At 41.2% G+C, this 14,279-nt stretch overlaps 1 protein-coding gene across 1 annotated transcript; it reads right to left on the bottom strand.

Annotated features, from left to right (window-relative positions):
- Positions 1-4,956: 4,956 nt before the first annotated feature.
- On the bottom strand, positions 4,957-12,871 carry LOC114432695 (plexin-C1-like). Its single transcript, XM_028400876.1, has 16 exons — positions 11,769-12,871; positions 10,542-10,664; positions 9,463-9,597; positions 9,286-9,386; positions 9,106-9,211; positions 8,860-9,028; positions 8,616-8,718; positions 8,359-8,440; positions 8,056-8,091; positions 7,818-7,951; positions 7,420-7,599; positions 6,653-6,761; positions 5,857-6,030; positions 5,628-5,795; positions 5,334-5,433; positions 4,957-5,231 (listed from the first exon to the last, which is right to left on the bottom strand). The coding sequence occupies exons 1-16, from the start codon at positions 12,774-12,776 to the stop codon at positions 5,173-5,175; spliced, it is 2,787 nt and encodes a 928-aa protein (XP_028256677.1). The 5' UTR covers positions 12,777-12,871; the 3' UTR covers positions 4,957-5,172.
- Between the last annotated feature and the right edge of the window lie 1,408 nt (positions 12,872-14,279).

Below are 14,279 nucleotides of genomic sequence, written 5' to 3'. Positions count from 1 at the left end.
ACAAAGCCAGTGGCTTTCTTTGAGCGAGCGTAAAACACCGTAAAGAGAACCGTCAGTGCTGGTCGAAGCTGGAGGAGGTGACATCAGTGTCATCCCACAAAGTCCAGCTCATGCTAAAGCCTGACTGTTTGTTACATGGCCCCAGGTGATGTTAGGTTGATGTTAAATCAACTTAGAAAAGTTGGGAGGAAGCTGCTGTTTACTTTCAGTTACAGTAGCGGTATTATTTGTCTGATGACATGTTGTTGCCTTTTCGGCTCCCTCCCCACACACAATGGACATGAGGAGATTCCGAACAAAGACACGGAGAGTTAGAGTTGTTTTCAGCATTAACCCATATTGTAATGAGGCCAGGTTAGCTTCTGTTAGCCTGCTAGCTTCAGCCTTGCCTAGCCAGTGCACATAGCCACCTGCTCCTATTCTTATCAGCAAGAATAAAATACATGTGATGGACCGTCAGGACACAGTGGTGCATTATATGAACAGGGAAACACTGATGCAGCAGATATAGCAGCGCATCATTATAAACACATCCACAAGGTTTGTTGTGAATTCAGCAGTTTTATAAGCAAATAAAAATAAAGACATGCATCTTTTTGTAAGTTAGTATTTTTAGTGTTTCAGTATTATCTGCATTAAGCAGTTTGGTTCATTTTTCTATGGGATTTGCCAGTTTTTTGTCTCTGTAAATGAGAGAAGGCCTCAGATATGGAGGCTGTTAGTGTAGTAGCACCAGTATGTTTGACAAAACTGTTGTTTCACTTGGAATTAGTTTCTTGTTGAATCTGTCTGTGAAATAGTCATTAAGTGTTTACTTCTGTAGGTAAAATAGTTTAACAACCTGTTAAAATCCACAGGAAATCGCAACTACTTCATATTATTATATTATATTTCATAATATACTGATGTACTTTTTTCACCACCCACCCACAGAAGGTGTCCCCCCCACATTTTTAATGCTTCCTACGCCACTGCGTCCGTAGATAGAGTTTATAGATTCCGCAGGGAAATTGTTACGTTACAGCAGCTAACTACAACATAGTCGAATTACAAAAAAATATAACAAGTCAAAAACTAAAAAGTTAAAGCAGACTGGCAGGTGCTTGCAATATAAAATAAATAAGAAAAAGTAGCAGAAATATGTACAGTTATAAACACAGCTGGGTGCGCAGTATGAAGGCTATATTTGAATAAATAAATAGAAACAGTATACTGTGCAAGTAGTGTGGTATTCTTGTTTGTTACATACATTACAATGTTGTAACAAATTTTAGAAATTGTTGTAATTGTTACATACATTACAATGGAAGAAAAGATAATTGAAATATGAAATAGAAATATATAATACATATCTAAATACCTAGACAGCATTTAAATTCTTGAGTTGTATCTAAAGAACATATTTACTACTGTATAAAAGCCTTTACATAGTAAAGAGCATGACAAGAATGTACCAGTGTGAATGTACAGTGTCTAAGTGACTGTTACAGTTCAGAGTTCAGTAGTTTGATTGAGACAGGCAGGAATGACTTCCCGTGTCTCTCAGTGGTGCATCGTGGGAGTCGGAGTCTGTTGCTGAACGAGCTCCTGTAGCTGGTCAGCACAGTGTGGAGTGGGTGGGAGGGACAGTCCAGTATGGTCTTTATTTTTGACAACATCCTCCTCTGACACACGTCTGTCAGAGAGTCCAGGTCCTCTCCTACAACATGGCAGGCCTTCCTGATGATTCTGTTGATGTCCCTCACCCTCAGACTGCTTCCCCAGCAGACACCAGCACACATGATGGCACTGGCACCACAGACTCATAGAACATCCTCAGCATCGTCCTGCAGATGTTGAAGGACCTCAGCTGCCTCAGAAAGTAGAGGCGACTCTGGCCCTTCCTGTAAACAGTGTCCATGTTCTTACTCCAGTCCAGTTTGTGGTCCAAGTACACTCCCAGGTATTTGTACTCCTCCACCACCTCCACACTGAGACCTTTGATGCTGGTAGGGGTCACTGGAGCCTTTGTCCTCATCAGATCCACCACTAGTTCCTTTGTCTTTGTCACATTGAGCAGTAGGTGGTTGCTCTCACTCCAGGTGCCGCGGTGTGGCTGATCAGTCTGTCTGACATACAGCTCTGTAGGCGTACATACTGTGGTCTGCCAGTCAGACAGTCCACCATCCAGGACACCAGTGGGGCATCCACCTGCATCGCTGTCAGCTTCTCAGCCAGCGGGGCCAGCCTGATGGTGTCAAAAGCACTTGAAAAATCAAAAAACATGATTCTCACAGTGCTTGCTGGCTTATCCAGGTGGGTGTAGACTCTGTCCAGCAGGAAGATGAGAGCGCTCCTAGGCGGGGCTGGTAGGCAAACTGGAGGGATCAAGAAGTGAAAGTGGGAAAATGGGAGTATTTTGTTAGGAGAACAGAGCATCCTTTTGGTGGGGTGGGACAGGTGTCTGGCATGGGCCTGCTCACCCTCACCAACTAGGTGTCGCTGCTCTTCTTCTTGGCCCCCGTAGTGGCAGGAGGGACCACCTGGTCACCCAGCGTCGCACTGGGGTTGAATGGGTTCTGTGCTGTGGTGGTGGTAGGCAGGGCGGTAAACAGCAGTAGCTTGGACAACGCACATGTGCAGTCGCAGACAGAGATCTGTCACCACACACACGCTCCGTGGAGGGGGAAGCAGATGTGTCATCCTCCAGCTCCGCATGGTAGGCCAACAGGAGTGATGACATATTCAGCGCCCTCAGACATAGCCACTGTCTTCCAGCTTGTCTCAGTCAGCAAGGTCAGGAAGCAGTCCGCCTTAGAGGGGAGAGTAGGACCTGTCACCGTCATAGTTCTGTGTGCAATGGAGGTAAGATGCCAACAGAGATTCGACTGGGGAGAGGGCCTACTCTCAGCTACATTCATGCCCAATGGTTTCCACTCGTACACTTACTTGTAAATATTTATATTTGTAAAGGTCATGAAACAGAACTCACAGTCTACCATATTGTAGGATTTACTTACCTACCCTCAATAAACTGTAACTTTCCACATGCTCGACCTACAGTACAACAACGGTGACATCTAGTGGCAGCTCTGGTTAGCAGCTTTCGAGTACTGAGATGAAAACTCCTGAACTGTGTCAAAAGTTTTACATGCTGCTTGTATAAAATTCCGTGACACTGCTACTCTTCATCATAGATTGCGCAGCTAGCTCATCATAAATTGTGCTAGCTAAACGACCTAGCTTAATGGATAAAACATCCTTCTTCAACTTTGCCAAAATAGGTTGCTGGTGCAAACGATTGTAACAACAGTGTGTTTGTAACAATGTCAGCTTTCATTATTTATACCTGCTAAGGTGTTTTCATGATGTTATTCAATAGTTTGATAAAGCTGCGCTGATAGCAAAATGGTTAGCATGGTGTTAGCTTAACCCTCACAGTTACTAATGGCCAGCTAAATGCTACTTCTGACATTAAACTGGTAAAATATCACATGTTTACATCTGTGTTGGTTTTTGAAGTACAGAAAGGAGGTGAACTGGTACTCTTGATGCTGCAACAAAAAAGGAAGCATGAGGAAGAGGAACCATGCTCCTCTGTCATTGACGCTGCTATAATAATCTATTGAAGTTGTTGAGAAAGCACTGCGCTTTGTCTACATGAGTTTTTAGCTGTACTTCTTGGTACTTGTAAATGCTACAAGAGTCATTTCAACATTAGATCAATGGCACTTGCTATATTATTTTTAACCTGCTATTTTGGTATTAAAGCATTTAACACACATTATGCCTGAAATACTGAGAAATAAGTTGACACTTTACAGATGTTCTCTAGCTGTTAGAAACAGTGATGAACATGAGAATCAGACAGAATCCAAAGAATCTGTGTACATAATTATAATTTGCTGATAAATGCTTCCTACCTGCAGGTGCTGCTGTTGCTGTGTTTGTAGTGCATCTACAATCTGCAATAGAGAACATTTCAGCACGGACTGGCTGAAAGTTTTATCTTGTTCTTCTTGCTGGTGTTAACACATTGTGGTTTTGTCAACATGTGGTTGTTTATTTTTTGCTCAGCAGACTTATGCGAGAAACCTGCACATGTTAGCATCTGTAGTCACTTTCTCACCAGAGGAACACACAGCTGTTAGTAGTCATGTTGAATATGTGAAGCTATGAACTATTTGATTTCAAGCGTCTATATAAAGTTTAATGTAATAACTGATTTATATTTACTGTAAATCAAAAGATATGCAGCCAGAATGTCTGCGAAACCTGATCATTTTCTGCTGCTGTGTGTGTTGGCTTGGTACAAGTCATATCAGTCTCAGACTTGCTTGTACATCTTTTAAAACAGTTTTATTTCTCAATGACACACATTGATTGGTGAGCCTGAACAAAGATAATGTGGACCAAAAGCATTCAAAACTCACTACTAAAATCTGGGACACAGGGAGCAGATTCCAATGTATAAAAACCAAATCTAAAACCAAAGCTGAAAAAAAAACCATGAGGATCACATGGGATGTTTACAGAGATGAAAGTCAAACCCACAAAAGGAAAACATGCTGACTATATGCACAAAGAGGCTAATAAGAATCAGAAAAAAACCATCAGGCCACAAGATAAAAAGAAGGTGGCAAATTTAATATACAGTTTTCTTATTTTACTTACCATTTTAGGAAATATGCTTAGTTATTTATGATGGTGGTAGGCATTTATATAAAATGATCAATATATACAAAAACGTTATTTTTAAAAACTATTTACACTACTGTTCAACAGTTTGGGGTCACTTTTTTTAAATGTTTTTTTTCAATGAAGATAACATTAAAGTAATCAGACATACAGTCTAGACATTGTTAATGTGGTAAATAACTATTCTAGTTAGAAAAGGCTGATTTTTAATGGAATATATACAAAGGTATAAAGAGGCCCTTTTCCAGCAACCATCACTCCTATGTTCTAATGATACATTGTGTTAGCTAATCATGTTAAAAATGCTAATTGATGATTAGGAAACTCTTGTGAAATGATGTTAGCACAGCTGAAACTGTTATGCTGATCAGAGAAGCTGTAGAACTGGCCTGTGGACCCAAAATTTTGAACGGTAGTATAAATTAATATAAAACATGAGAGACCAAAGAGAGGACTTGTTCCTGTCACCTCTGGCTTGAGACACGGGTGTCACAGTCACAGCTTGTTCATCTCAGCAGTGAGTCCTCTGTGCCAGTGACAGATAATCACCAGCGCTGAAAAACAAAACTGATTCTGATTCAAACCCGGCATAAAATAGAGTGTTATGCATACAGTGCAGTGAAAAAGAGAAAAATAAACAAATCATAATCACCTACCGGCAATAACACAGGGAATCAACAAGAAGCGCACAATCTGAAGGACCTGATGTAGTAAAGATGGAGGACCAAGTCTTACATCCATGCCTCCATACTTTATCTAGAAAACAGTAATGGTGACATTATTAAAAAGAGAAGTATCCAGTAAGGAGTCTCATTAATGAGCAATGGGTCAGATATATTTACTGCACATTATCCTGAGTTAAACATGTTCACACACAGGTTCACACAACCCAGCATCATCCTGTATACTGTATGATCACTTCAAAGGGTATGCTGTATTTGCAGTTTTACCAGTAGGTTTTGAAACTTGGTGATGGGTGTGTTCTTGATCTCACAGATGAAAAAGTCTGTCTCGTTATTGGTTTCTTTGTCTTCCATGATGCAGGGGTGTTTCTGTCCATCTTGAATCCCCCACACTGACAGTTCTTCTTTTGCTATCCCCAGTTTGTCTGCCTTTTTCTGCAAGAAAGACACAAAATTTGTTCATGTGTTTGTTAACATGTGATTAAGATATAATTACCTGTATTGTGATGCGGACATTGTCCCCTGTCTCTGTGGATGTGAAGCTTGTAAACTCAGGGTCAGGATAGTAGGTTATTGTGGAGCAGGTCAAGGTTTGATTGGCTACTTTTAGAACCACAGGGCTGCTGGAAATGTGAGTGTTTCCTGCTGCAGGTGTGTCATAGGCGAGATTCTGCATGGAATTAAAATCATTATGTTATACACAGCATGTGACAATGATAATATCACACCATGTAATACCATTTATTTAACATGATATAGCATCCATCCATCCATCTTCAACCGCTTATCCGGGGCCGGGTCACGGGGGCAACAGTCTAAGCAGGGACACCCAGACTTCCCTCTCACCAAACACTTCCTCCAGCTCCTCTGGGGGAATCCTGAGGCGTTTCCAGGCCAGCCGAGAGACATCCACCGCGTCCTGGGTCTTCCCCGGGGCCTCCTCCCAGTGGGACATGACCGGTAAATCGAGAGCTTCGCCTTCCGGCTCAGCTCCTTCTTCACCACAACAGACCGGTACAGCGACCGCATTACTGCGGAAGCTGCACCGATCCGTCTGTCAATCTCCCGCTTCATTTTTCCCTCACTCATGAACGAGACCCCGAGATACACAAACTCCTCCACTTGGGGTGGGAGCTCTCCTCCCACCCAGAGAGGACAAACTCGAGAACCATGGCCTCAGATTTGGAGGTGCTGATATAGCATCATACAATACATTTATATGACAAAGATTGCAGCATATATATATAAATGACATAGCTGATGTGGTACATTGTTCATGTCTGCTGATGCACCTGATAGCTGCTGTTTCTGGGAAGACTGACTTCCTGCTGGGCCTGGCTGTGTATGACTCCTTCTACAAACTCCAGGTTGGACCCTGTGACTGTGATCTTCCTCTTTCCACTGCAGCAGAATCACAGAAGAGGTCATTTAATGTAGAAGTCATCCCACAAAAGAATCTTACACTGACTAATTGTAGACCTTCAACTGGTAAAACATTACATGTTTACATCTGTGTTGGTTTTTGTACAGAAAGGAGGTGAAATGACACTTTGAGATGCTGCAACAAAAAAAGGGAAGCAGTCTTATACTGAAAAAAATAACATTTTGGGAAGTGGCTGTCTCTCATCTCACCAGATGGCCCTTAACATAACACTGTTTCTTGGAAGAGACGTCAGTAAAAAGCTATTGAAGTTGGTGACAAAGCAGCGGGGACAGATTCAAATGGTGGCTGTAAGTTTTTTTAGCTGTTTGAGTTGTTTTAAAAATTTTAAAAAAGTGTGGTCAGGAGCTCTGAGCACTGATCTGTACTTTGTAGCGATCATTTATTTATGGCAGGATACTACATGATTCACAACAAGATAACATCAGTGGAGCTTGGTTTTAGTATTTTTACCATAGTAGTGTGGTAGCAAAGCACTAAGCACGCTTAGTGCTGCATGTTTGAAATACTGAGAAATAGGTTGCCACTGTACAGAAACACTGCATCAGAATCAGATAGAAATGTACAATTATTGTTTAATGTCCATTTTTTTGTCAGTAAAGCAATTCCAAAGCCTACCTGATCCAGGTGCTATTTGGTGCAATGTTGGTGCAGGAAGGTGATGATCGGTAGGTGACTTTACCGTTGCCATGGCAGCTACCGTCTGGGAGGAGGACACACACCTTGACCACACCCTTTTTATCAGTGCTTGGAATGTGGAACGTGAGATTCACACCAGTGTTGTTCCAAACAGGGGATCTGAGCAAAACACATTACAACAATTATTAATATTCAGTAAAAAACAGAAAAGCAGAAAAATACTCTGCTTTACTGTAAAGCTTGTGCACTCATACGGAAAAGCATGAGAAACCAGATGTGCATCATTCTATAGTCAGAAGCTACTCCAAAGCTGCTCCAGTGAAAATGAAAGCTTCTGACGATGTCTATGCTGAGGAATATGCTGCAAGTGGACTCACTCTTGGTAAGTACAGTCCATGTCGGCCTGAATCCTCACTCTGATCACATGACTGAGGTTATGACCCGACAACACGGCATGGTTTCTGCCATAGAAAGACACAACACTGGGAGTGATGGAGGAGATCTCTGGCCTCTGACAGGGAAACACACACACAAATAATTAGCTTTGACACATTACAATTTTTATTGAATGCTAACAGTGCATGTGACTGTCAAAAGAACTGAGGATAGACTCACAGAAATCCCAGACTCCAACATTTGGCAAACACCGACCTGCAGGAGATGAATTCAGCAGGTTTATGTGAAAGTTAGGGTTCTAGTAGAGTTTATCCAGGACCACCTGGGGCTACTGTTAACTTAACTTAACAGGATTTATAGGATTATAAATAAATAAACGTGTTCTCTGCCAAGGACCTGAGTTAATGTGAAGATATGTGTTTTTGACATGTAATCCATATATCACTACACAATGTACACATTTCTTAACATAACCGAATGAATGAATTGATGTATCAATGCAGCTAAAAAAAATATAATTACATGCACTGCTTTTTTGTTAGCCCAGGAACAGCTGTTGGTGTCTGTGCTCCATCCACACCCAGCCATCATACACTGCCGACACCTGAAGAGTAAATAATCACAGGTTGTATATATATTAATATTTACCTTTAATTGTGTAAATGTGTTAATAGCTTGAGCAAGAGGATACTAATTTCCCCCTCTATCTACCACCAATCCATCTATATGATTTACCAGAGCCAACGGTCAGTGTCTTTATTTTATATGAACAGACTTACAAAGCAGAACTCGGTGGCCCGCTGATGTCAGAGCAGTTAGTCAGCTTCAGTTGCTCCAACAGCTGCATTTGTCCAAGTGTAATCTGTACTGTGACTTGTAGACCTGTTAAGTGGAAATAAAATGAAAAATGTTTTTGTCATTTTAGCTGTATGAACTAATGCGTTGTAGCACAGATTTTCAGTTAGTTCTGACTCTCATAATATTTATATTAATTTTTTTAATTAATTAAATAACTTCACCTACCATCAGCAGGAAATGTGGTGTTATTAGAGAAAATGCAGGTGCATTGTGGGAACTGTGGACGAGGGTTTTTCCCGCTACAAAGCATCACAGTGGCTACAGAGAACTGGCAGGCGAAGTTTGATGACATGTTCTGACGCACAGTCAGGTGTGTCTGGATGTTCAGTGAGATCTGAGAATGGACCAGATACGACTGATCAATCACTGATGGTGCCACTGATTCCAAGTGTGTGTGTGTGTGACCTGTACCTGTCCATCAGGATCCTTTGAAACTTTGTGTGAAATCATTTTCTGTTGTAAATCATCAGGGATGGACAACCAGTCTGAATCCTCACAGTCATCTTCAAATGTGCAGCTGAGAAGGAAAAGCCTTTGTTAACAGAGTTTCTCACAGTTTGAAGATGTCCGCTGCAGATGTTGTTCCCTCACCTGTTCTTAGCCTGACACCAGACACAGTATGGATCCTGTGCAGACCAGCAATCCTTCACACTTGTGTATGTGTCGCACTTTGACACAGGCACACGTCTCATCTGGAACAAGACATTCAGAAACACTTCAAAACACAGCACATGTATGTGTGGCATTATGATGTCCTGATGTGATTACCTGCTCTCTAAAGGGCACATACACATGTTTATGATCCACTGGATCCAGCTGCATTTTGGGAAACACTTGGCGGTCATCACTGGTCCTATAGAGCACTCTGGGACATGCTGTGTGATAGTGCCTGTCAACAGCAAGCTGACAACAAGAAAACTGCTTTGTTAGAACGATGAACAACCATACTGTTGCAAAAAAAAGCAAAAAAGCAATTAAAACTGGTGAATTTGATCAAATCACAAGTGATCAAAAATGTATACTAAACAAAAAAGGGAAGCAAATACCATTAATTTGTCCACCCTTTTAACTAGCATCCCCCTAGCTTAGATAGTGTCTGATAACAACACTGGAAGCATAGAGACATGTATCTCTCAGTTGCAAACACATTTAATCTCTTGATGTGCTGTTAATGTTAGTCATTATGCAGGTGTAACTAGGGTATTTGCTTTCTATTTAAGTTATAAAGATTTGATTCATAGCAGCAGGACATCATACACTTATGGAACAAAACAGATGCTACTGAAATCAATGACTGTGGTGAAGACGTGGAAGTAGAACTGCTCTTCTTTTTGTGTCTGTGGGATTTGTTATGTCTCACCACACACTAATGGCCACCACTATTAGGGCTACCGAGGAAAACCTTCATCTATGGGTGTGTTTCACTCTGAGATGTACTGTGTTGTCTGCAGATCGTATAGTAAGTGTGTTGTAAACTGGTCTTTCTGCTGCATGTCACTTCCACCCAGTTGCCTCACTGAGCCATGTACCAATACACAGGATATGATGCAACTTGTGCTGCTCAGGCTAAACGATTAGGCAGAAAGGCCACAGTGATGTCTGCAGAGTGCCCATGCTTAAACTCTCCAGTGTTGTGTTTTTCAGGTTCTACACCTCCATCTTGCAGTCAGATTACATGCAGGCTAGTTTGCCTGTTTGAGCTGCTCTGACTTACTTGTTGATCCCCAAGAGACAAGGAGAGGTTACCAGGACTACACTAGCTAAGCTAAGCCAGCAGTAGTGCTGCCAGACCACCATATCTCTAAAAACTGCACTTCTGTATTTTTCACAGCAACATGAGTAAACACCTTAATGAGCTGTCCATCTCCAGTCCCAATGAAGAAAACCATCCAGGCCCTCTGCCTCACTGCCAGCACAGAGGTCACGTCATTCTGCTTGAAGAGGACTTTTTCTGGTTTCAAGGTCTTTGGCTGAGAAACAGAAATGCACAGATGGTCAGCTGTCAGACACCTGAAAAACGTATTGTACAATTACTGAGCTGTTGTCATTAGTGGTGGAAAGTAACTAAGTATTTGTACTTCGTTACTGTACCAGTACTTAATTAATTTTTTATGTATTTATACTTAAGTAAAAGTAATAGAGCATACTTTATACTTTTACTCCACTACTACATTTCTACAGTGTTTGTAGTTACTTGTTACATTTGATGAACACAGCGCTGGACTGATGTGAGGTCAGACTCTGCATGGAGGTGGTGTCACGCTGCCAGCTGTGTTTCTATAATGAGCCTCAGTCATGATGCCGGTGCTCCGGCTCAGTTAGCTAACTAGTTAGCTACTGTCTGCTAACACAAGTCCATCAATCAATAATCAATGTCTGATTAACATGAATCATAACATGAATCTACAGCAGAAATGCTTCCACAGTAAAAATGGTGAATGCCTGTTTTTTATTAGCAGCCTCTCTGTTCACTTGATGCCCACAGCCTGCCTCATGACACACAGACCTGTTCATAGCTGCTTCTGGACTGAAAATGTAAATTACCTACATATTTGACCATTTTAATTTTAAGATGATTTCTTTGATTATTTTAACCTGTTCAGATATCCTTTGCAATGGAAATCAAATATAGGTATTCGATGCATGAGTACTTTTACTTTTAATACTTACTTAAACTTACCTAAGTACATTTAAAAGTAAGTACTTAAGACTTTTACTTGAGTAGGATTGTTGATGCAGCACTTCTACTTTTACTTGAGTATATATTTTGCTGGGTAATTGTACTTTTACTTAAGTTGTCATCAACCAGTTGTGATGACAGTGGCTGATCTTTTAAATGCATTATTAATAAAGACAATTTTATTTTTTATTAATAAAGTAATTTGTGTATATATCACATCTGAAATGTTGAAGATCTGAACATGTTTACCTATAAAAACTTTACCTTTAAATTGTATAAGTTGCGCTTTTCTACCCCACAAAGTAACCTTGTATTTTTATTTTCTATCACCTCCTTAAATGTTTAGCTCAGGCTACATGAACCATGATAATGCTTTGTTTATAATGTGACTCACTTCCACTGGATTCTTGGGTTTGGTGTAGTAGAAGTCTGGATCTGTGTCTGAGCCTCTGCTGAGATCAGGGCTGATGTCAAACACCACCAGCTGGGTGTTGCTCTGTCCTCCGTCCACACTGAACACGCCGCTCCAAAGCACCTGCTGCCCACCCGGGATGACCGAGGAGGCCACGAGTCTGCTGCCTCCATCAGAGAGCGTCGCGCCACGCAGGGACTTGATCGTCTGTGTTTTGCTCCCTTTACCTTCAAACCAAATGAGACGGACTTTGTTCGAAAGTACGTTAGAGAGCAGATAGATGGTTGAACCGATCTGAAATCCGTCCACAAACTCCACATCACCGTCACTTTTGATCACAGATGTGCCATGTTTATCAAAAAAAGAAAATATGCCTCCAGTCTGATCATCTGTGTCCTGCAGGTTGACAGTCTCTGCATCAGAGCACCTGCTGTCTTTGGACTCGTCCCTGCGTCGCTGTATCGCGGTCAGAATGTACGTGCCCGTCTCTACATCCACCAGAAAGCTGACGGACGCGTTGCTGCGCCGCAGTGATCCCACCTGGATGGCTTCACTGTGGAGGCGGTTGGAGATCTGCTTCAGGTCCAGAATCTCGCAGTAACCACAGTTCTTATCGATCACACCGCAGCTGATCAGAGAGTTGTTCTTAACAAAGGGTAAGAACATGTTGACGCTGAAAGCTGCGCTCCCCTCAGCCGGCTCAGAAACTCGATCAAACCGCTCTTGGCCTGGTTGGTTCCAGTTCCTCGGGATTCCTCTCTGGGTCAGACTGTGGATCAGAGTCAGTTCGTGGTTCAGCTGGTAGAGCCTCTCCTCTGTAGCGATGTAAACCATGTTGTTGGCCACGGCGAAGTGCCGGAGGTCTCCATCAAAGGTGAAGCTTCCATCCTCCTCCAGGCACCGAGCCGGTTCTGTCCAGAGGACAGACAACAGACCGAGCATCAGGATCATTGTTAGAGACGGTGGCAGCTCCAACAGGTAAACCTTCATACACTGAAGTCCTGCACGGCATCTGCGCTTTGACAGTGTCGTGCGTAAAGGCTCAGTGCGTCTCTGCTGAAAGGAGAAGTGCTCGGAGTGGGAGGGAGCGCGCCGACCGAAAATAACACAAACCCGGAATTAATCAGCCTGTGAAAATCAATAAATCACTTCCCAATTTAGTGGAGAATATAAGAAAAATGAACGGAATAAGAAAACCAATTTTACAATCAAATGTTGTCACCACCTGACTGAAGTCCATAACCCTGTCACCTACACACAGGTCATTTTGCTCGTTTCGTTGCAACTTGCAAATGTTAAGGCAACTATCCTGAACACATATTTTGTCAGTCTATTAACTTTGTTAACTTCGCAATTCTATTTCTTTTCATGCACAAGTTTGTTACTCTTAGTGCGGTACAAAACGCGGGTAGCACCAGCTCTTAGCAGGAGGGCAGAAAAGCTCAACACGGAGGCACAAACCTTTCTCATTTTACGGCTAAAGAGTACACCTAAGACGTTTCTGTAAATATTTTGCGCTTTTGAAATCACTGTCCAGCACCAATCTCTGGAATTTAAAAGAAATCCAGGATCTATAAATGTCTAAATATTTTTGCATGGTTTAATTTCACTTTTCACACGGGGATGTGTGAAGCTGAAAGACACTTCTCAAATCTAAAACTAGCTTTTTCCTTAGGTGCAGTGTATGTCTGTGGATTCAGAGCCACAACAAGTGGGGATCTTCTGCAGCATTACAGCCTACAGCATATTTATCGACACATCATCACTGTGAAGTTTCTGCAACTCTGAAAATTCTAAGGAATTTCTATTTGTTTTTGGCTTTAAATGAGACTGTGCAGTGCACACTGTTGTGCTACAAAAGTGAATTGTTAATAAAAATCTTATGAGTATTTGTAGTTCTCTGGGACAGACTAGAAGAATATTTAAATGTATTTCCTTGCATTGATTAAATTCAAATCAATGCACAGGTGAATGTAGATGAATGTATTATTATTCAATAATATATTACATAGAATTAAATTTTACTTGTAGCCTACTTTTTATAATATATAATAAAACTATTAAAACTTAGTATAATATTGTTAAGTTTTAACCCTCATGGATTGTTCGCAAACACTACCCTAATGTGTTGTTCGGGGACAAAAACGTCCCCTAACTTTAACGGTTTTAAAAATATATTAGATAAATATATTTTTAATATATATTTTTTTGCATAGACCTTTTAATTAACTTCAGTTCTAATCAACAGTAGTGAAAAAAAATCATTTTCCCCCAGGATTTTAACCCTTTAATCACCAATTTTATAAGGGGTGGTGCTGAAAATTGAAAAAAAAACACACAAAATGGCTCATTTTTAATAGAAAAGGTGAATGTGGACTGGATTCTTTTTAACCTTTATTACAGTCTTGGTCATGTCAAACATCAGTAAAAAATTGACTTTTTTTCTCCCATTTTGTCCCATAGACTTACATTATAAACACACTTTTTTTTGAC

The sequence above is a fragment of the Parambassis ranga genome, chromosome 2, assembly GCF_900634625.1.
Source record: "Parambassis ranga chromosome 2, fParRan2.1, whole genome shotgun sequence".
Classification (NCBI taxonomy): domain Eukaryota; kingdom Metazoa; phylum Chordata; class Actinopteri; family Ambassidae; genus Parambassis; species Parambassis ranga.
This window is presented reverse-complemented; position numbering and strand designations above follow the sequence as displayed.

Bases quoted from the DNA above. Each gene is read 5' to 3' on its own strand.
- LOC114432695 (XM_028400876.1), bottom strand. From the start codon at position 12,776: ATGAAGGTTTACCTGTTGGAGCTGCCACCGTCTCTAACAATGATCCTG. The intron at 9,212-9,285 runs GTGAGGGAACAA...TTTCCTTCTCAG, and splicing joins TGGTGTCAGGCTAAGAACAG to CTGCACATTTGAAGATGACT. The intron at 8,092-8,358 runs GTAATTATATTT...CATCTCCTGCAG, and splicing joins CTAACAAAAAAGCAGTGCAT to GTCGGTGTTTGCCAAATGTT.